Source organism: Patagioenas fasciata, chromosome 1 (genome assembly GCF_037038585.1).
Source record: "Patagioenas fasciata isolate bPatFas1 chromosome 1, bPatFas1.hap1, whole genome shotgun sequence".
NCBI lineage: Eukaryota > Metazoa > Chordata > Aves > Columbiformes > Columbidae > Patagioenas > Patagioenas fasciata.
The window spans coordinates 187,509,604-187,532,103 of record NC_092520.1 but is presented as its reverse complement, the minus strand read 5'-3'; the positions used below and the strand labels follow the sequence as shown (position 1 = coordinate 187,532,103).

Sequence of the window (22,500 nt, the reverse complement as noted above, 5' to 3'; positions counted from 1 at the left end):
AGGATCAACTATCTCTAAATTCTTGTTAAAACAAAACTATTTTATTCAATACCTTATTAGGACCTTTATTCTCATGTCATTTTTCTAAGTAGTCCTAGCATACATACCTACAATTTGCCTCGAATTAAAGCATAATAGCTTTAATTTTCATTGCTAGAAGAATAAATTGAAAAAATATTAATTGAATCTACAAAACCAGATATAAATATGAAAGTCAGCTCTTCTCTTAGTTGAAATAGATATAAGTGCAGTAAAACTCTTAATATACGAAATGAAATAAGGTAAAACCATAACTAGTTTCACTGTATATAGCTACTGCTTCACAAATAGAGTATACAAAATACAATAATATTTAGCAGTCAGCTACAACACATGACTTTCTTATAGCTAGAATTCAAAATCAAGGTTACTATCCAAGGATTACTGGATTACTATCCAGGTCAGCATCCAACAGGCTACTACACAGTAGCTGACAAAATAATAAAGAACAAGACATACTGCTTGATTCTCCTTGCAAACTTAAAGTCGCCTTAAAGATTAAAAATGGAAATTGAGCCTAATCTCTTACATCTCACTGTTGCAATGGTTCTAGCAGACACCTGAGTTTTGGAAGACCCCGAGGGTGAGCTGAGGTTATGCAGTATCTACAGTACACAGACTGTACTGAATTTGAATGTAACTGTTAGGACCCACAGGCAACAAGGTGCTGCAGTCTCCATCTAAATTTAACTTATTTGTTCTTGTTTGTTTGGGAGATATGTTGCAAGGGAATGTGAAGTCCGTTAGAATTTTTTTTTATTGCAGAAAAACATTTGAACAGTATCTTCTGAAAGGAGGAGAAAACCCATTTATCCCTTTTGAAGGCAATACAAGTAATTGTGTGCCTTGAGATTTAAGAGGTCTCTGATAAGGTCAGGTTTTTTACTTAGTATCTGTTTTCAAACATTTCTAAGTGTTGAAGAGAACTTCTGGACTCCATTTAAGCTTCAAATTTCAGATATTTTCTTCAGAATTGTAAGCAACTAGGTTTTTTGATGGAAGTCATATTTGCCATATTAATTACTTCCAGATGCTGCAATACTATTTTTACAATATTCTTTTACAATATTCTGTCCCCTATGTTGCTCCTAATAAATCATATTTGTGCACTGGTATATCTAGCATATTCCTTGATCCATAGTGCCTCTCAAAGGTCTGTACCAGTACCAATACTATTTAATATCTTCACTAATGACAGGGCAGTGGGATCGAGTGCACCCTCAGCAAGTTTGAGGATGGCACCAAGCTGAGTGGTGCAGGCTGGAGGGAAGGGTGGTCATCCAGTAGAGCCTGGACAGACTTGAGCAGTGGGCTCATGTGAACCTCATGAAATTCAATAAGGCCAAGCATGAAGTCCTGAATCTGGGTCGGGGCAATCCTCAAAATCAATACAGACTGGGGGATGAAGGGACTGAGAGCAGCCCTGCAGAAAAGGACCTGGGGATACTGCAGGACGAAAAACTGGATATGAGGCACTTGGCACCCAGAAAACCTGTTTTATCCTGGGCTGTGTAAACTGAACCATGGTCTGCAGGTTGAGGGAGGTGAGTGGAGTCTCCTTCCCTGGAGACATTCAAAGCCCGCCTGGACACATTCCTGTGCGACCTCACCTAGGCGTTCCTGCTCCAGCAGGGGGATTGGACTAGATGATCTTTTGAGGTCCCTTCCAATCCCAAACATACTGTGATACTGTGATACTCTGCCCTCATGGGACCCTAGCTGGAGTATTGCTTTCAGCTCTAGGGCCCCCAGTACAAGACAGACATGGACCCATTAGAGTAGGTCCAGAGAAGGGCCACAAAAATGATAAGCCAACAGGAGCAGATCTCCTATGAGGAAAGGGTGAGAGCGTTGTGATTGTTCAGCCTGGAGAAAAGAGGGCTCAGGAGTGACCTTCTTGTGGCCTTTCAGTACTTAAAGGGGGCTTTTGAGAAAGATGGAGACTTTTTACCAAGGTCTGTAGTGACAGAACAAGGGGTAACATTTTTAAACTTGAGGAGGGTAGGTTTAGATTGGACATAAAGAAGAAACCTTTTACAGTGAGGGTGGTGAGACAATGGAATAGGTTGCCCAGAGAAGTTGTTGATGCCCCATCCCTGGAAGTGTTTGAAGTCACGTTGAATGGGGCTTTCGGCAACCTAATCTAATGAAGGATATCCCCATCCATGGCAGAGGTGCTGGACTAGATGATTTTTAAGTGTCCCTTACAACCCAAACCATTCTATGATTCACTGCTATGCTTTCCTTTCCATGCTTAAAACATTCTGACTACAGATCTTCTACTTTTTTACCAAATTAGTTCAGTTCCTTTAAGGGTGGTGCACAGGTTGTTTTTATTGCATTTCTGTGGTTGGAGTGCAGCCACTGTACAAACAGGGAGGATAACAAGAAATGTCCTTTAAAAATGCACTACACATTCAGATACTTGTTCCTCTTTGCTATAATTTTTTAGTATTGAGGACCTCTTTTTTGCAACGACAGTTCAAAGATTATTTTGATGACTGATCTGTGAAAGAATTAATAGCTTAGAAGACTAATAAGGATAGAAAACTTTCATTTTTGTCAACTATACTTTCTTCAGGATCAACAGTAAAGCAAGACCAAAATCGAGCAGTTCAGTTGTCCATACAAAAATAAATTTCATAGGCTTTTTTGCCAGCAGCTGAAGAATACAGCTCATAGAAAACATCGCCATACAAACATCTCTTTCTGGAAGTGTCAGCACAAGGAAAAACACATAATCTCTTGAAACTAATATTTCTCTTAACTCCACAGTTTGTTTTTCAAAATCCAAGGTTGAAAGGCAAAGTTGAGGCATGTTGGTAAGAGATGTAAAAGATTTTACATTTATAGGGGTTTTTTATGTATATTCTGAGGAGGAAGAAACTACACAAAATATATGTGAAAGCCAAAAACTTCTTTTTTTAAATTCTCTGTAAGCAAAACAAGATTTGAACACCCATCTTTTAAATTGCTCAATACATTCTTATCTTGAAGACTTTCAGTATAGTACAATATATCCCAAGATATTTATTGTACATAGAATACAAAATATTGAGATTGGTATTTGTAGGTAACTAACAAGAAAATGTGTGTTTCAAGAGACAAACATATTTAAATCTTTATCTGCAAAATGCTACACTACGATTTTGTTATACAATGTGAGCTGTGTACTAGGGACAAATTTCCATTTGAAGTGTTGAGCATTTAAGCATAAATTCTGAAGAAATATTTATGCCATGTCTTTTTATTAATAACCATGCTACTCAAATAAATCCTAATAACAGGTCATAGCTTAGTGATTTCTGACCTCTGATCAAAACTTACTTATCTACTACCTAATTGGAATCTTAACAAAGATCAGTATGGTTCCTTGATGGACCCATCCTGGGTTCAGAACTAGTCGGTATTTTTATATTAATGACATAGAAGATAGAATAGAGATCATGGTTATTACCTTGACAGACATAACAAAGTAGGAGGTAATGTAAGGACATTGGTGAAGATTATGAGATTTCAAATATGTGACAACTTGAGAAAATCAAGCCAGAGGTTTAGAAGAAACTATTACATGAAGAAAGGCTGAAACAAGGATGTCTTAGGTTAGAGTAAGAGCAACAGTCAGATGCTGGAATTAAAAATTAGTACAGACCAGCGGATCAGGCTGCTTGGGGACCCTTGGAGTCCCCATCCTTGGGGACCTCTATGAATGGGTTAGACACACATGTGTGAGAAGTGAGTTCAGTCACTGCTAACTCTTCGGTAGAATAAAGGGATGATGACATCATCTCTTGGCAGGCATTATTACTACAGCATGTCCAAATAACCTTATCAAAATGGCTGTCTCCTACTGAACTAGACCTCTACCTGAGCTCAGGACTAACAATGCAGTATAACCAGTGAGGAGATGCCTGCAGCAGCAGGAAAAATAAAATAAGGCAACACTAAATTATTTCAAATAACTTTTTGGTAAAAACACAAACAAATGAACGTGCTCATTTCCATGGATCACCTTCTTTACAATTGGTGGATCTACAGTTAAAAAAGAAAATATTCGTTGTACCTCAGCATTTTCAAAATGAAATTCTCTGTGAGAGACCTTTGTAACATAAAAGAAGGATTCTAATAACTTGTAGAGTTACCTGCTCATTTGAACACATCACTTCTTCCTTGTTCACAGATCACAGAACGTGAAGTTCCTCTGTCTCTGTGGCTGCCTCAAACATTCACTCTTCTTTACATGGAGATTTTTCTCTCACTCCTGCAACTGGCAAACTGCAACTACACACTCTCATGTTCTCACACGTATACTATATGCTTAAACCCACCATCATTTACAGCGTTTAACTGGAACGACTGTTAAGTGCCAGGAGACAGGTAACAGTTGCTGGACACTTACAGAGGCCTCATGAAGACAGTTTGTAGGCTGCTGGAGAAGAGCTTTGAAGCTTCAAAGGAAAAACAAAGATACCAGGGCAGGCAGCTGAGGGACAAATATATACTAGGAAGGAATGTATAAAGCAACTTCCAAATATTTAGAGATGAAGACAAATTCCCAAAGCCTACAATAACTTGTCTGATACAAGGTGAATTTGTCTTTTGAGTTTCGCACAAGATCAGTTTGATTCTGCCTTGGGAAAACTTGTTTAGTATAATAGCTACTAAAATCCTGCTAAAATCTAGGCAACGGCAACAAAACAAGTGTTACATCAACTTTTAAACATTAGAATGTATGCTGTTGCTGACAAGAAAACAACCAGATCCTATAACCAAGTACATGATTTCTTAATTAAATGGAGTTGAGCTGGTGTCAACAAGGAGCAAAGATACTTGATACAATATTCTCAATTATGGATAGCATGTTTTCTACAGAGGTTTAATGTCACATCAGCTTTAATGTAAGTGGATACGAAACCCAGCAAAACAGCAGTGAGAATGCAGGACAACAAAATATAAATAATTACAGTAAACAAGGTTTGGATTTGGTTAGCAGAAATAGCGCTCATTCCAGGCTTTGAATAGAAAATACAACTTTTCTTTGGAAAAAATACAAAGGCAGACAATGCCTTTTGTAACCACTAGAACTGAGTTACTACAGAGGCCTTGAGCTCTTCCCTTCTTCAAAAACAAATATTTAAGAATTTAAGTTTCCCCTTGTTTCTTTCATCCAGTTCTGTCGAAGAAAGAAACAGAATTAATTAATTTCTTATTTGTGTATGTGAAAAAGCAAAAAAAAAAAAAAAAAAAAAATGAAGTGGGGTTTGGTGTGTAATTCCGAGAGCTGCCTGAGAAGTGCCACGACCCCTCCAGGATCCGATCCCCAGTGGAACAAATTCCACAGTTTAGATCTCAGTCCTCTAACCATTGTTGCCCATATCCGCCCAAAATCTTTAATGTTCTGCTAAAATAATTTAATGGGAAGTGCGGTGGGACATTGTGATTGAAAGAGATACAGTCTCTCAGACAGTTAAGTCAATGTAATGACTGGCACTGAAAAGACTTTGCTCTTGCCTTAGTATTGAAGAGGTCGTAGATGTTGACAGAGAAAAGCTGCCTTGGTCAATGCGCTTACTGTGAGCTTTGTAGCCAAGCATATGGTCTGCAGCATGTCATACGACTTTTTTAAGATCTTTCAGTGCATTTTTATTTCACACAGGGGTTGCAATAATCAGTCTCAAGCCATGAAAGGGTGATTTTTTTTCTTTTGCTGGGTTGCAGCTGAAAGTATTTTGTATTGCTATGGTGACTTAGGCATCAAGTAACACCAGGGAGTTTCTTACTTCGGTTTTGAATGGCGCAGAGGGCAATAAATTAGATCATGTCTTGAAGTCCCTCCCAGGCTTATTTTCTATGAGACTTTAATTTTGATACTATTGACTCACTAGCTTTCCTAATGACTTCATGTAGAAGTATATAAAGATGACGAATTTTCTGGAACTCAGTTGAAGAAAGTTTTCCCAAGGGAATCTTCGGGACTGAACAATTTCTAAGCCATATGTGGTATGACAACCTACGTTGATTATTTCTTTTAAGATTTTGCTTGCCTGTTAAATTAATAAAGATTTTTAAAAGTTAAAAAAAAAAATAGGTAGCTCCCAAACAACTTCAGCTGTTTCCCAAACTAAATCATGTAGAGTTTGACCCATTCTTCCTCACATTTCTGTAGACAACCTCAAGCCCAAAAACACTACATCTTCAAAACCAATTGGTTCTTCAAATTGTACTTTTTCTCCACTACATTTACTTCCATTAGATCGGTTATGCTTCAGCATATGAAAGAACAAACCAGAACATGTTATATTTGTGTTACACACTATCTTTTATGGAACTCCACATTTCCATTGTACCAGTGTAACTTTTTTACGTTAGACACCTGCAATTTTTATTTACATTTTTACTTATTACCCCCACTGCCCTCAATTCTTTCATGCTGTAGGCATCCTGAACTCCAAGTGCAATTTTGATTCTGCTACACAAAGTGTTCCATGTATATTCTGGGAGAAGACATTAAAAAGATGCACCACTACAGAATTTTTCAAACTCTGGAAGTCTGAAAATTTTTGTGTCCAGGTCAACAAGGTAAGCTATTAAACCACAAAGCATACTGTGTTCAAACTAATTAGTTCTGTGCATTTCTATATTTCAGTATCTGAAGAACATTTTTAAACTTTATTTTTATCTGAAGCATCTTGGTTTTCTAGAGATGTTTGTGTTAACATCTCACAATATATAAAATATTTTCCTAGTTTAACCTCTTGACACATATTATTTACAATTTTTATTTCCGTCAGACCCAGTGTTCTTAAAGCTGTGATTTTCATTAGACTTTTCCACAAAAATATATTTGGTGAAAGATTATTTGGTAAAATAATAATTACTATATCACAGATGCAGTAACTGACCTTTTTTTTTTTTTGGTAGTAGTATTAGTAGCAGCAGCAGTAGTAGATCTGGACTGGTATTCCCTCAGGAAGAGCTGAAGAGCTGTATCTCATCCTGCCAGTACAGCTCTAGGTCTGGAGGATATTCCACAGCAGTTTAAAGAGAAAAGCTCTCCTTTCCAATCCACTGTTTCAGATCTACAATTTTTATATTTATGCCTTGGTAGGCAAATGGAGACAAATCCTCAAATCCTACAGTATTTTCAATGTATCTAATTCTATTACTTTGTCTCTTTACAATTTCATGCTATTATAAAAAGTTTATTATTTTTCATAAGTAGAAGAGAACTGTTTATTGACATGAAAATGTACAGCCACTTAGGGAGATACTAATCCAAATATTGAGAAAGGAAGAAAGCGTATTAGATGAGTAATTAAATACAAATTCAGTAATGCTACAACTGTCGCAGATTCCATTATTATTTTTCCTTGAACATCAGGAATCACTTCCCCCATGTATTTATCACATATACTGAAAAGCTGAAGAAGTGCTATTATTTCTAGATAAAATAATGCCTATATGCAAATCTCTAGCAGGGAGGATGGTCCTTTTGTCACATATCCCTGTCAAGCAGCTGAGGGTGCGTTACCTCATTTTGCTAAGGAGAGAGTGAGGCTAAAACATCCTGGTGAAAGAAGACTGGAAATGTGATGCCTATAGAAGCCCTGTGCCTCAGCTGGGGGTGTTTCTGGATGTGCTTTGTCAACCTGCCACTTTCAAATTACACCCTTCCACCCTGGGCCCTCCAAGGGCCGTGCTGAGAAAAAAGAGTAGCAGCAACCTTTTCTTATCTCAAATGCAACAATGAAGCACAAAATCCACCTTCAACACATAATTCTTTTCATATCTATCATCTTATCCATCACTAAGGATTTCAAGTCTACTGTGGTGGAGCTGGGGGCTGCACTGACTTGGTGACAGAAAGCAGGGGCAACAGCCCCACTTGGCAGGCATTGCTGTGGACTCTGACAGGGGAAAGGAGTGCACTGGAATAATTAATTAAGCCACTAAATTTTGTCTTCTCTACTTCATCACTAGAGGAGGTGGCGTAAGATGGTGTCCATCAGCCCACACAGTTCCTCTCAATGGCTCTCCTACCCTTACACATATCAACTGCTCCCCCTAATTGGACATCATCTGTAAACCTGATGAGAAAGAGGTCCATCCTCCAGGACATCAATAAAGATGTTAAAGAGGACAGGTCCCAGAATATTCTTGTGTCCTAGGAGAAATCAGAGAATACTCAGGTATTGCAAATTTAAGACCAGAGTAAAAGGCAAGAAAAATTATTAATTGGATGTGAAGATCTAGCATGAACATGGCAGAGGAAAACTACTCTGCATGCATATGTATCTCTAATATCAGAGGGGAGGGAGACAGCAGGAAGATACCCGTTGTTATTAATATCTGAAAATTTGAACTAAGTAAACACATGGTATATTTTAAAGAGAAGAATACGCCACAAGCAATATAGGGTGTCTGAAAGGGAGGTATGAAGGATTAAGAAGGTAGTTTAAAGCACAAAATCCCAGAAGAAAAGAACAAGTGATTTTATCTATATCTTTTGGATTTTAGGTGAATATAGATAGCAGAAAATATTAAGGCATTACACTTCTATTAACAGAAAAACAAATAAAACCCCTACAACAACAACAACAAACCAAACCTTAAAAAAAATTACTCAGAAACTCACTGGTTAACAGGGTGTTCCCAATTAGTTCTGCCACAACTCCAAAAATATTTTCTTGCTTGTATTTGCACAGACAAAAGGGTTCTGGATTTCAACATTAGCAATTTTGCTTGTGTTGTAGACTGTACTAAGACTGCACAAGTTTTCAAAGATCTAATAAAAAGATTCCAGATCTGGAAGAACTTCTTGTCTTATTTGGAAAAAAAAGATTTTAATGAACTAAAATTGAGAAATGAGGCTGTAAGCAGTCACAAGAAAAATCAGATGGAGATTAGGAGTGATTAGGAGTGACTGAAGGCTGAATAAGAAATTAGGGAAAGCCAAAGACATGAAGACAAATGGTTTCCTGGGATGAAATCCAGATCTCATTTAAGTCAATGGCAAAATTCCCCTTGACTTCACTAGGGCCAAGATTTCCACTTGTGAAGTTCATTCACAGCAGAATATGTAAGTGAAATATGCAATGCATCTGACAGAAGGCTTAGGGAGAACGGGGAATGACCAAAGGTGATACACATAGTGAACCATGTATTTTTCTACTAGACAAATGAGGTGGAATAACAAGTATGTATAAGATCACTGACTTGACTTGCCCTGCAAAACTTCTAAAAGCAATACAACAGTAAACAAGGACATCTGATGGATGGATTTTAACTTGCAAATCCTGTGAGAAACTTCAAAAATCTAACTCAAATTAGATGCAAAGATTTGCCAGTAATAGAATTAGGTGGATGAAGGAAGAACCAAAGATTATTTCACAACATGGAGGTCAGTTAACAGTAAGAATTCTCTAAGATCCTACATTTGATTTCTGTTTTGAACATAATTATTCATACCCCAGAAGAAGATATAAACAGAAGTAACAACACAATATATTTAAATTGATCATATGTCAAGTTAACTGTGACAATCCATTTACTGCTGACAAATAAAAGAAATAAAACAAACTACCCACTTGCATTTGTCTGCTGTAACCACTTGGGAAGTGCACGTTATTATGAATCCCTCAATGGCAACTCTGCTTAAGAAGTGAAACCCCAGTATGTTAGACTAATTAGGAGAGAATAATGACAGTAAAAATAACAGAAAACATGTATATGTACTTACAGTAGGCCCTCACTTCAACTAGAACATTCAATGTACTTAACTACCTTTCAGCTATTATTCACTCTTCTCAAAAACAATATACCAGAATCCAGAAAAGAACAACAGAACTGACCTATGGTATGGCAAACATATCTGTAGGAGGAAGCATTAAAAATGATAGGAGTACTTTGAATTTATTTAATTTAGCTCTCCTGAAGTCAACACAAGAGGAGTAGTGGCTTGGAGATACGAGTGAAGTGATATACTAGAAATTTGGAAATCAGGAAAATACAGGAAAAAAACCAGAAGTTGACACTTCACCTTATCCACATTTAAGGGCTGCCCAATTTAAGATGGCATACTTATGATCATTTTATCACTACAGTTATCCCACTACTAAATTATTCTAATATAAAAATGCACAGAGTTACTGCTAAAGAAAAGTTTTTAAAATACTCAGTAAGTTACACAGCTGTGCATTTTTAACTTATTAAATATTTTTTAAATAGGATTAAAATATATAAGTATTCAGTAATTCTGAGACACCGCCTGTCGTTACTCTACAGGAAAATGGTTTAACAGATATTGACCCTCACCCCACAGAAGCCAGCCAGAGATCAGAAGCAAACCTTGCATTTTTCCTTCCTATATCACAGACACTTCCCAACTCAAGGATGATTTTGTGCAGCTTAGCTACAAAACACACCAATGCATTTATTCCTAAAGTTGCTGGAGATAGTGTTTGGTGCTTCTCACCCTGCCCAAGCACAAATAAATACAAATTGGTGCACTTTAAATTAGGGACAGTTAAAACTTGCAGTTTCTATTTTAAGTTAAGTTTGAAAATGGACATTGGTGGCAAATGAGAATGAAAAGGAAAGTATGTAAAGCAAGTTTTTGAAGAATTTCAGCTTTATAGCAATGAGTCAGAATTGGAAAAATGTTGAAAATAAAAATAATCAAAAACCAACCACCAAGCATGTCCCTGTCTTCCTTTTAGCTTTGTACAAAGAAATTTCTGAAGAATAAATTGATAGAGACCCACATGATAATTTCATTTCCTTTTAACAAAAAAAAAAAAAAAATCTGTGATCAAAAATGGGTAAAGAAAACATACAATTTCTTTTCTTAGATTTGAAACTGATAATTAAATTGACTAGGTCTTTGTTTTGTTTTGTAAATTTGCCAAGACAATAAAGAGGCATACCCTATCTGCACTGATATATTATCAGCTATGAATGTTAATAATACAAAAATAATCAGATGAAATCTTTCAACTGTAGATAAAGAAAGGATCTTTCTGGAAAACTGACATATTAACAGTATTTTTTTTCTTTTAAATATCAAATGAGGCTCAAAACTCATGCAGAATTAGCCCTTCCTACAGGATCAAAATTTTTAGGGATCAAGTTCTGATTAAGAATATGACATTTTACATAGATTTTCTGATTCTCATGACTCTTAGTAAAATTCCTAACCTTGACATTGGCTTGCTCCCTTTGGTGTCTAAACAAATGTATCTTCTCTGTGATACAACCACAAAAAAAGTAGGAGCTTGACTAGGAATTAGCTTAGGGCACAGGTCTCTGAAGTCTTTCAAAGCATCAACTGTATCTAGTTTAAAAGTCAAAAGTTAACATGCTAAACAAAGAAGAGGATTAGGGAGAAAGAGCACAGAAGTTTTTAAGGTAAAAATTCAAAGGAAAATGACAAAGTGTGATAGCTTTGAGTGTCTGAATATTTTTCGGGTTGTTGAAGAATCATTGAAAAAGAGCGAGCTTGAAAACAACAAAGTTTAAAAGAGGCTGTGAATATGGCATGCTCTGTAGTACCTAATGGTTGGGAAGTTTTAAAAACTGTACCTGTTACGCAGAAATATAGCAGCAACAACTAAATATCTCAAGTGTTATTTGCAGGTTAGAGAGAGAGAATGTTCTCTATGCAAAATGTGAAAACCTATTCAAGGATCCAGGAAAAGCTAAGGGAGAATCTGGACTGTACTATGTGTGTTTTTCATACATCTAAATATAAATACAGGCTATAATAAATTGTTTCTCTATTTCTATTGAAAACTTTTACATCAGCAAAATTCTACTATCTTGGAAAGCATTTGGCTGATCAGATATTTAGAGGCCAAAAGGTTGAAAATAAGTTCTTTTACAAACACTTCCTGTATACTTTTGTGAGATTTTATAAGCAAGTAATATTTTTTACACAGTTGCACAGTGGTTCAACAGTCTCTCTATGTTGGTCCACATATCAACATTTAATTATCCTACAGGCAGAAAGATTTTCTTTTTTCTTGTGTCTACCCTAACTTTTCTTGCTGAAATACTAACCAATTATTTCTTGTCCTGTTCCCAGTGGAGAAGGACAAGTTCATTCCCATATTCTCCATATAGCATTCTGAAGACTATCATCCATTTCCCACTCAGTTTGTCTCTTTTTCACAAACCTACTATTAATATTTTTAGTCCTTCCTCAGGCTTCAGAAAAGGCCAATCAGAAGAACTAGGTGGAAGACAGAGAGAGCTTGCTTTTATGTACAGCCTTCCTGTTCAGGTTGCTCCCACAACCACATACCTTTGCCAGCGCACATTCAGTTGGTGACCTGCTACAATTTCTAGAGTCTTATGAATGACTGCGTATCCAGTCATCACCACCTCATCTTTACACCAATGATTGCTCTTACATGTTAACACTTCAAACTTATTCTAACTCTTCCCAGAACATTTCACCAAATTGTTAACAACACGTGAATACTAATCATGCCTTTCATTTCTATGCTATTACAGATTTAAGATTTGGATGTGATAGGCAACATACCTGAAGAATATGTTATATCTTTATGGTCTCTGCAAGAAAACACAAAAATAGTCTGTATGCAGATTGAGTTGATTAAGAGATATCTGAGATATCACAGAGCCTAGGTTAACATAGCCTTCCTCTTAAGTGCTTACTTTGGCTTGTGCTTAATGCAAAGTTCTGCTTCACCAGACAGTGTATTCCGGCCAAATGAAATACATTGTTCTTTACTACATCTGTAAATATCTAGCCACAAAATAACAACAACAACAAAGTTTTAAATTGTAATTATAGTAACTCCAGATGGACACAAAGATGTAATTATTTATTTCATGATGTCATGAATAAAAGAGCATGCACAGTAATAGAACGCTACTTGACGAGTCCTCATCTCAAGTTATTTCACTGCTACCAGTCATAGTTTACCTTTTCATTTAACACATCTACAGTGCAGTCTAATGCCAACTGAACACAAGAAAATAAATCCGAACTAAGTAGTTTTATGGAATGGCTACTAGAAAGATGAGGACAGTCTGCTGTATCTGAAAGAGCCTGTTTGGTCTACCAAAATAAAACTTCAAAGTTCACAATGTGCTCTCTGCAACACATTTGAGAAACAAAGAGGAAGAGTAAGAAAGACTATGCAAGCTAGAAGATAGCGGCTTATAATCAAAGGAATGAAATTCTGCAATGGCTTTCAAATTTGATATGGACTATGATAATTTTAGGAGAGGAATTGTATGACATAGTTGCTCACAACATTCCTGTGTTATTCGAACAAGAGGAGATAAAAGCTCAGAGAGCATTTTTCAGCTGTGATGTCCGATAATGCCAAATTTCCAAGGAATGAACGAGGAGAAAAAGAAAACAAAAATCAAGTTGAGGGAAGTCCCTAATTACCCAGAGTACTACTATCACAGAATAATACTGTATCAAAGAAACATTTCCCCTTCTCCATCTCAATCAGAAGCTTATGGAAGTCTTTGAAAATGGTTAGTGAGAGGCTCTGCAACATCATTAAACATCTATTAATGGGTAGAGTGGAACCAATGAACTTGGTAAGTCAAGCTAAAGGAGGAAGACTACTGGATCTGTTCAGCTTAATTTAAGATATACATTTAATATTGTTGTTTAGTTGGAGGAAACCACAGGAATACCTGCAGTTATAACCCTAACGGAGACCACATCAGGGTCTGGGTTACACATATGCATTCCCAGCACTGTTCTAAATCACAGACTGCCATTAGATGCCAAGAGCACAATTTCCCAACTGCACTTTGCCACAAGATTGTGAACACTGCTTTTGTATATGGACTTTACCGGGTATAATCACGTCTTTAGTCATCTGGAGGCTTGATTACTTTAACGTGACCTACACGTGGGGTTTCACACTGTGACAAAGTCTTTCTATAAACTCTTAAAAAAATGCATTGAAAGCTTTAGCCAATAACACTTCTGCAGCATCATTTCCGACATTTTTCACTGAATGTTTGCTTGGATTTATGCATCATATTTAAACTACTGGCATAAACATTACCAATTGGCTATAATTGTATGTTTTTATTTAACTGTTTAGACAATAAGTAAACATAAAGGTGCATTTCGGACATGTGCATTTACAAAAAAAATCTAGAGAGTCCATTTCCAAAAATTTTGGCTTATCATATTACAGTTACGAAAAATCCAAATGCAATCATAAAAAGTGGATAAAATTCATAACTACATGCACTTTTAGAAATACACTGTAAATGGAACTGTCATCTCAGCTTTTGTGTTGTACAAAGAGAAGAATCTCTTATGAACTAAGTTTAAGAGTTACACAACCACATTGCAGAGAGATTTATTTGCACAATTTCAAACACATTTTAACCATCTATAACAGTATTTAAGATGCCGCCTTTTCTTACACAGACCTGTTATGTGAAAAGCATAACTATCTTGCCCATGACAACAGCACAACAAAGTTTTCAGCAAGACAACTTCCAAAAAGATTCTGCAAAACCCCACAGGAGCCTACCAACTTCTACAAACCATGCTATGGGGTTCTGACACTTTTCAGCTGAAGGCACTATTATCTCTGGAGTGATCTTTTTGTCAAGAGCATTCAGAATACACTGTAAAAGTGCAACAAATGAGGCTGGAACAATGTAAAGAAGAAATAGTAAATTCTGATCCAAAGTAAGACTTGTAACATTTAGAAGCTAAGGAGGAAATGATAAAGGACTGGAACATCAGTCTTGAAAGACAAGAAAATTGATGAACAGGAGCAAAATGTAGAGGGAAAATGGACTGAAAAGTAAAGTAATGCAAAAACAAAAAAAGTAGAATATATACATTGAGGAAAATACTCCAGTGAAAGTTACATCAATGGGAATAATGAAAAATAATAAAGTTGCTTGTTTTTCCATTAGTGCCCACAAGTGCCTCCCTACTTTCATGCAACGCCACTCACAGAAACAACTCAAAAGAGTTTACTCTTGCATGATCCATACAAACAGTAGGCAAAAAACAAATCATAAATGCTTAGAAAATAGTATGATGAAGTGTTGGATTCCTGGACTTGCCTGTCACTTTCAGATGCTTTGCGAAGATGCCAGGTGAAGTCAAAACTATTTCACTGTGTATTCTCACAACAGAGCTTTTTTCAACAGGAATATTCTCAGACAAAAGCAATAACCTTTAAGATCCTGTTTCCTAGCTATTCCTGTTGTCATTTAAAAATAAAAATCAATTGTTGTCACAATGTCTCTTTGCCCATTATCTTCCTTATGTTAGATTTATGAATAAAAATGTGTGAAATTAAATTATACAGGCATTAAAATATCATGTGATTAGGTTAAACATTTTTGATGAACAAGGATACCCAGAAATATTGTAACTGCTACCATATTCATCCACTCAATTACATGCTTCTCACCTATTTAATAATGCTTGTTACATCCCTGTTAATTGATGTGTTTCGAGGGTTTGTTTTCTTATACACTATGTCAAGTCTTATACAATGAACAAGAGACACACATCATAGCAGTCTCCTATAAGAGAACAAGCCTACAAGGTAAATGCAAAGAGATCATGAAATGGGACAATGCAATAAGAAAAAAAAAAAAAAGAAAAAAGAAGGAAAGACAGGGGACTGGAACATTATGAAGTTAAAGAAACAAGGGAATGAAAGGGATTAAAACTGGAATGATAGGTAACCTACTGTAAGTGGTGTGAAAGCTTAACAGTGGGGGACTGGAATAATCAGATATGGGAACGACCTGACAATGGAATGCTTTCAAACTGAAGCACCTCAAAAGTAAATGATCTTAGAGCAGAATAATCATATTTGCCTCTGGGAATAAAATTTAAAGATAAAAAAGTTTGATAAAAAACCCCCAGGTTTGATGATTATGCAGATAGAACTGTAGAAAGAAATGATCCAGTCAGGGCAAGAGTGGGAAAGTTAAAGGAGTAGGGTTGGGAAAGACTGCAGAACACAGGAAAAGGTGACTGAAACCACAGATGGTTGGAACTCACCTTTTCACAGGCAGAATCGAAGACTACACTGGATAAGCTAGTTTTTCTAATTCATCTCAGACTGACTGTTACACTTGTTCATTTGGACAAAATTATTCTTTCTCACAACAACGTAACTTAAAAGTTTTCTAGAAACAGCTTTAAAAACCATGGGATAGATGTGTGTCTTGACATTTGGCTTCAAACAACTCCTGTCTTACAGAGAACTGCACTACAATAGCTGAACACAAAGAATCATATTTGATATGAGGATATAGGAATTCACCTTTAAAAAAATTACTCTTAAAAAAACAATTTTTTGTTTTTACTGTACTTTTAAAAAAAATCAATCAACAATTAAAATTCTAGACATTAGAATGACATCCATTTTCTTCAGGATTCTGTATTTGCTGTTAGAAACTAGATTATTCTAATATGTTAATTGAGAATATAAGACATTAAGTCTACACTATCATACAGCATGAGCAGGGAGAAAACCACGACGACAGCTTCCTTCCACAAAACTTCACGAGTAAGATATTTGCATTTTTGTCTCCTCAATTGCTATGAATGAACAGCTTTGCAGATTGAAATTTTACCTTTTTCCCTGAAGTTTATAAATGAAGTAAAACGGCATTTTGCATGATGCATTTGCAGAAATATGAACATGTGGACAAGAGATGCACTAAGTGTTCTCGTAATAAAACGCCCTGGTCCGTGCCAGTTGCAAAAATCACTTAAGTGTGATCAATCTAGTACAAATGCACAGAAAAACACCAGAAACACAGCTGAACATTATTTCCATCCCTGACATTCCATCCCAAGAATCAGAAATCTTGAATATGTAACAGAGACAGGAAAAAAAACAGCACAAAGTTCATTTCATTATGAACCTGAGGTTCGTTTAAGAACCTAAATTTATTGTCTCTGAAGGAACTATCAAATCCCTCCAAAACTCCTTGGCAGTATATTGGCTATGACATGTAGGTTAAAAAGAAATTGTGTTATCGCTAATGCATGAACTGTCATTATTGTCCCTAAGTATCATTCCATGTCTTATCCACTGTTGTTGTTTCTTCACAGATGAAGGTTCTTCCAAAGTTTCCTACAGCTGTGCAGCTTTAATTGCACTTGTTGGGATATTCGTGGTTTCTTTTTTCACTTCAGAAGTATGCATTTATACCCCAAAGGTGTGTACTTTTGAGCTTCTAACAAAATCCATTTACAATCGTTACACACGATTAGCAGCACCTACTACTATATAGATAATGAATTTTTGCACAGAAAATACCTTCGGTTGTGTTTGTCACTTTGAAACCGGCTGCTTATCAGTTAAAACCCACAGTGATTTTGGAGCAGTCCATGTTCAAAAAATGAAGGAAGAAACAGAGTCTCAAGCATTGACTTAAATGAAAAGACGACTGTTTGACACTGTTGACAACTGATATTAGAGGAAACTGGCATTTTGAACAGAACATACATGACCACACTAAGTAAAGTATCATCTTTTCTGTGAACATTTATGTCAAGGGAGTACTTAGTGCCAACATCAACCTACCAGGAATCAGATTTGAAGACTAATTAAAGACAAAACTTGGATTTAATACTGCTAAAACACAGAAAATAAAACCAGGATTTGAGATCCTACCAGTGATAAGCTGAATACCAAATCATGAAATTACCATCTTTCATCAGACTGGCAATGGAAACTGGGAAGCTTACAGCATAAAATGTCAGATACTTTACATAATTATTAATACAGGAGATTTCCCAACTACCATGCCATGGATATACTGATCAGCTAAAACTTACTGTAGTATTTTTAAGTGTTCAAGAACTGTAAGAAATGGAGCATATTATATATATCATTACCCAAGGCAAAAACTGCAAGCTTTTAAAGTGCCACTGCCCTAAATACACTGGCTGGGACTCACTGCACTTAAGAAGCATTTAAGTGTTATACTTTTACCTGAAGTTCTATACCTATAGTCTTCCTCTACTCAATGAACAGTGACTATTTTCTAAGTAAGCTGATTCACCTACCTATGTTGGATACGTGTCCACAGGTGGATATATTGCCAATTCTAACTGCTTTTACTCTGTTTCAAAAACTAGATGTGAAGTACCAGCTTCAAATCCAAAGACTGGAATAATTTCTCCACTTTCTGTCACTCAGGAGCTAAGGTATTACAATAAAAGAAATCAACTTCTCTGATAATGTTCTTATGCTGAAATCACAGAATTACTGACTACTGTATAAACACACAATTTTCATTACGTTTATAAAAAGATAAATTTATGCTAAAAAAATAATATGAGCATTCCAAAATAAGAAAGCTCGGCTATCATACATTTATCTGATAAAATGAAATCCAGCACAATTCTAACAACCAAATGCCTGAATGCTTGGCTTTGACACTGTCACTAGACTCTTCACATTTCCTGCTGATGCTCTAATACCAAACAAATGTGTCTCCCTGGAATCTTGTCTGGAATCCAAACTCTGCCCCTTCCCAACTGAATGTTCTGGTCTCTAAATGGCATGCAACCTCTTTTCTCCTTCCCCAGTACTATGCTCCATTGCTCCTGGTTGTATGCCAGCTGCAAGATGGCAATGTAATTGCTCAGCATATGTACATTTTCCTGGGAATCAGGAGATGGAGGTACAATCCACCTGGAGACTAATAAAGCCACCTACTTTATAGGTGAATGCAGCAATTATGATCCCCCAAGAACACTGCTCTAGAGGAGAAATGCCCAGATTTCCTGGGGTCAACCTTCTCAGGAAGCTACAAGTAAGTGGATGTCTGTGGCAATAAAATATTTGTTTTCCAGTGTATTAACTCTTTTTCATTAAAACAAAACCAAAACAAACAAAAACCCCCACAAACAAACAAACAAAAAACCCCAACCAATGAACAACAAAAAAAGGATGAACAAAAAAACAAACCAAATGTGGGAAGGAACCCTTGGCAAGGAAAAGGCAAAAAATTCACAAGTGAGCAGATATCTGGTCATATTCTGTATCTTTCGGTTGACAGTTCATGGTTTCACAGAAGCCCAGTAATCCTACACTAAATTGGGTGCAAGGGATGAATGAGCATAACCTCTTTCTCCAGTGGTACCTCAGAGCATTTACATGCTTTTCCTTCAATCTATCAAGAACTGAGCAACACGTAGTACGAAGTTTCAAAAAAGCCACCATGGCAAGTCCAGTAACTGCCAGTTTTGAAAAATGATGTATCATAGAAATGAGAGAAGAAGGCTGAATCTTCAGTTAGGGCATACCTCAAGTTATTTGCCTTTTTTATAGGCAAGAATCGCTACAATATGCTGTATTTTAGCTATAAACACAGCAATAAATGTAGCCCTATCTACATAATCATATGCACAGAAATCTCAGTTTATCCAGCGGAATGGCAGACAGTACATAAGATATGTAAACAGATCTGCCAAACACTTACAAAACAACTTTAATAGCAAGTGTCATTCTTTTCTGTAAAGTAGCTGTTTTTAACACACATGATCTAACTCTTGTTTGCTCTTTAAAGTTTTATTGTCTTGGCATTTTATACAGGAAGAGAGCATTAGCATACTCAGGAGAACTGCTAAAAGTAAAAGGCCTCAAGCTACCCACTGCATGGTTGATAGCATAAAGCATGGGATATAAAAACTTTTGTCTGATTGCTCACTTTACTCGTTTTAGAGTAGAGTTACTCTCAAGAGCATATATTCATGTTCTTTCTACTTCAAGTTTTATTACTTCTTTTGTATTATTTAATACATCTAAAGACACTTCCAAAAGACAAATTTTTCCGTTTTGAAAAAGTAATGGTTTGGAACCTGATAAAATACATGAATGTTCACAGCGTATTATTTTCAAAGGCAAGTAGAATAAATGTGCAATAAAACAATTAAATGTGTGACAATAAACATTTCTATGTGATCATGGACATATTAACATGACAAACAAAAGAAGGAAAACCGGGCAAAATATTTCCCGTAAAAAGGTCAGATCAAAATGGATTCTTCACACACCAGAGCATAAGTAAAAAGGAAGTTTGGTTTCAATTACTGTTACTGTTAAATATCCCACTCTAGAAATTAAAACGAACATTAAAAATGTGAAACAGAAAATGGAATGAAAGAAAGCAAATCAGAACAGCTATTTTAACACAGGGAAAAAAAGAGACCATAATTGTACATACACATTAAAAACCATCCCACAGTAAATTTAAATCTATGTCTGCTTAGATATCACACTGCTAATTATTATATAAATAACCTGGGAAACAATACCTCCAAGATACATGTTTTACTATTTAGTAAACAAGAAACTGCCACGTTTGACACCACTGATTAAGGCCAGGCATTTCTAAAGCTTCAGACACATTTCTGAAATCCACAATACATCAATTTTTAATACTTCCACTCTCTCAGCTCCATTAAAAAGATGGTAGGGGAAAGATTTTAGAGTAATTAATGATATAGTTAGCTGCTAAATATTAATAGGAATCGTAGTCTTGCATAAAATATAACATATAAACCTTGCCAATACAGACGCACCAGTAATTAAACTTGAATATGTAATTACACTGATTTATACGACAGACAAAAAGTTACACTTTACTGGCTTCTATGTAAACTGTGGGCAACAGTTAAACTTTGCATTTTACGGTTTATATAAATGGGCAATATCTCTACTACAGTTCATAAATGGTTTAGAGACTCTCAGTTAAAATTACAACTAATTCCAACACGAACATTCTGACTATACCTTACTTACCAGGCTGTGAAAATGACCATGGATATCAGCCTCCCGTTACATTCAATGCTTGCAAGCCAGTTAAAGAGGTTTGTTTGTTTGGTTGTTGTTTTTTTTTTCTTAATTAAAAAAAAAAAAAGCTTACACCAATCTTACTACAAAGTAAATGAAGACTCATGTATTTAAGTGTTTTAATACAAATGTTTAGTTTCAAACATTCCAGATGTTTCACTTACCATGTTTCAAAGCACTTTTCAGTAACATTGTGTCTTAGAGTGAGGCATTTTTTCTTGAAAGGATGCTAAGAGCACTTACATGTGAGGCTGAGGAGAGCAGCCCGGACTGCTGTTTCCATTACTGTCAATGTGATCCAGCGAACCATTGAGATCTTCATGGACTGCCTGCAGTAAGCCACTGGATGCGTTATTTATCAGCCCTGGGTTACTAAGCAATGGTAAACTACTCTCTGCCAGTGCAGCCTAACAAAATGAAGAGTAAAAATAAAATTATTAGTTCATACATACACAAATCACTTCTATACGTTCATACACATATGAATGTACACACACAAAGCTGCGTGAATGTGTGCATGGAAGTACACACACAAAATTTTGGGTAGTTGTACAGGCAGTCACAAGGATTTTGTACATTTTCCAATTATTTTCACATTCTGAATATAACAGCAGCTGTATTTCTGGTTTACTATTTCTCTTATATAGGTTTCATTACTTTCCATTATTAACTATGTTCCAATATTCATAGCACTTTCTAGTTTTACATCATTTTTTGACTGAATTACACTTAACCCCTATGCCCTTCCACACAATGTATGGCTCCTTTATAATGCAGGCAGCTGCTATACTTTAAAAAATGACCAGAACTTAAGTCAAAATAAAAAAGTCCTGACATTTGCCTCTTCTGCATAAAAATTATATATTATAATTAAACTTTAAAGTTTTTGCCATGAGCACCATGTTCCCCAACACTATGATGTGAAATCATTTATGACAGCTTGGATAAATATTAATGCATATCCACATGCATTTGCAAAAGCTTCTATCAATCTAACATTTGCAGCAAAACTGAGTGTTCCAGATTTTGCCACAGGGTGTCCTTCTTGCTTCTTCACATCAAAAAGTAGCATGAATAAGAACTAGTACTTGCAGTGCTAGGTAACACAACTTACTTGAATGACAAACCCTACTATTCAGAATGACTACCAGGTCCACACACAAACATAAATACAGGTAACTCTATACCAAAGTACAACAGGAAATTAAATATGTCACACATACGAACATAATTAGTGTGCGCAAAGAAAGAATAATTTAGTATTTTTTACCTGCAAGCTTGCATTAAGAGCTGCTCCATAGCCTAAGCTGGTGGGTATGTTTTTCACTAACGTTGGGCTTCTGAAAATAAATGATTTTTCAAAGTTTAAGTAACAGGCAGACATCCTGGCTGGCTCATTGGGTTAATGGATTGGCTTTTCAGCTCAGAAGACTAGAGTTTTAAAAGGAAAATGAAATGAAGTTGGGGTGAAGGGGCTCAACCCGCTAGAACATAGTGATTTACTCGCATCAGCAAAGCAAAAGCCTTGTTGTAATTAGAGCCACATGGAAATTTGCTCCAAAAGCAGGGCCGCAGTGACTTTTAAAGGTTCTGATTTCACTGA

At 36.0% G+C, this 22,500-nt stretch overlaps 1 protein-coding gene across 17 annotated transcripts in view; it reads right to left on the bottom strand.

Annotated features, from left to right (window-relative positions):
• Positions 1-22,500, bottom strand: part of FOXP2 (forkhead box P2) — a 420,375-nt gene that overhangs the window by 7,209 nt on the left and 390,666 nt on the right. For all 17 annotated transcript variants that reach the window (XM_071803310.1, XM_065841198.2, XM_071803309.1 and 14 more), the window contains 2 exons: positions 22,168-22,237; positions 21,141-21,304 (listed from right to left, as the gene is read on the bottom strand). In XM_071803310.1, coding sequence (XP_071659411.1) covers positions 21,141-21,304; positions 22,168-22,237 — 234 coding nt within the window. The remainder of the gene's footprint in view (positions 1-21,140; positions 21,305-22,167; positions 22,238-22,500) is intronic.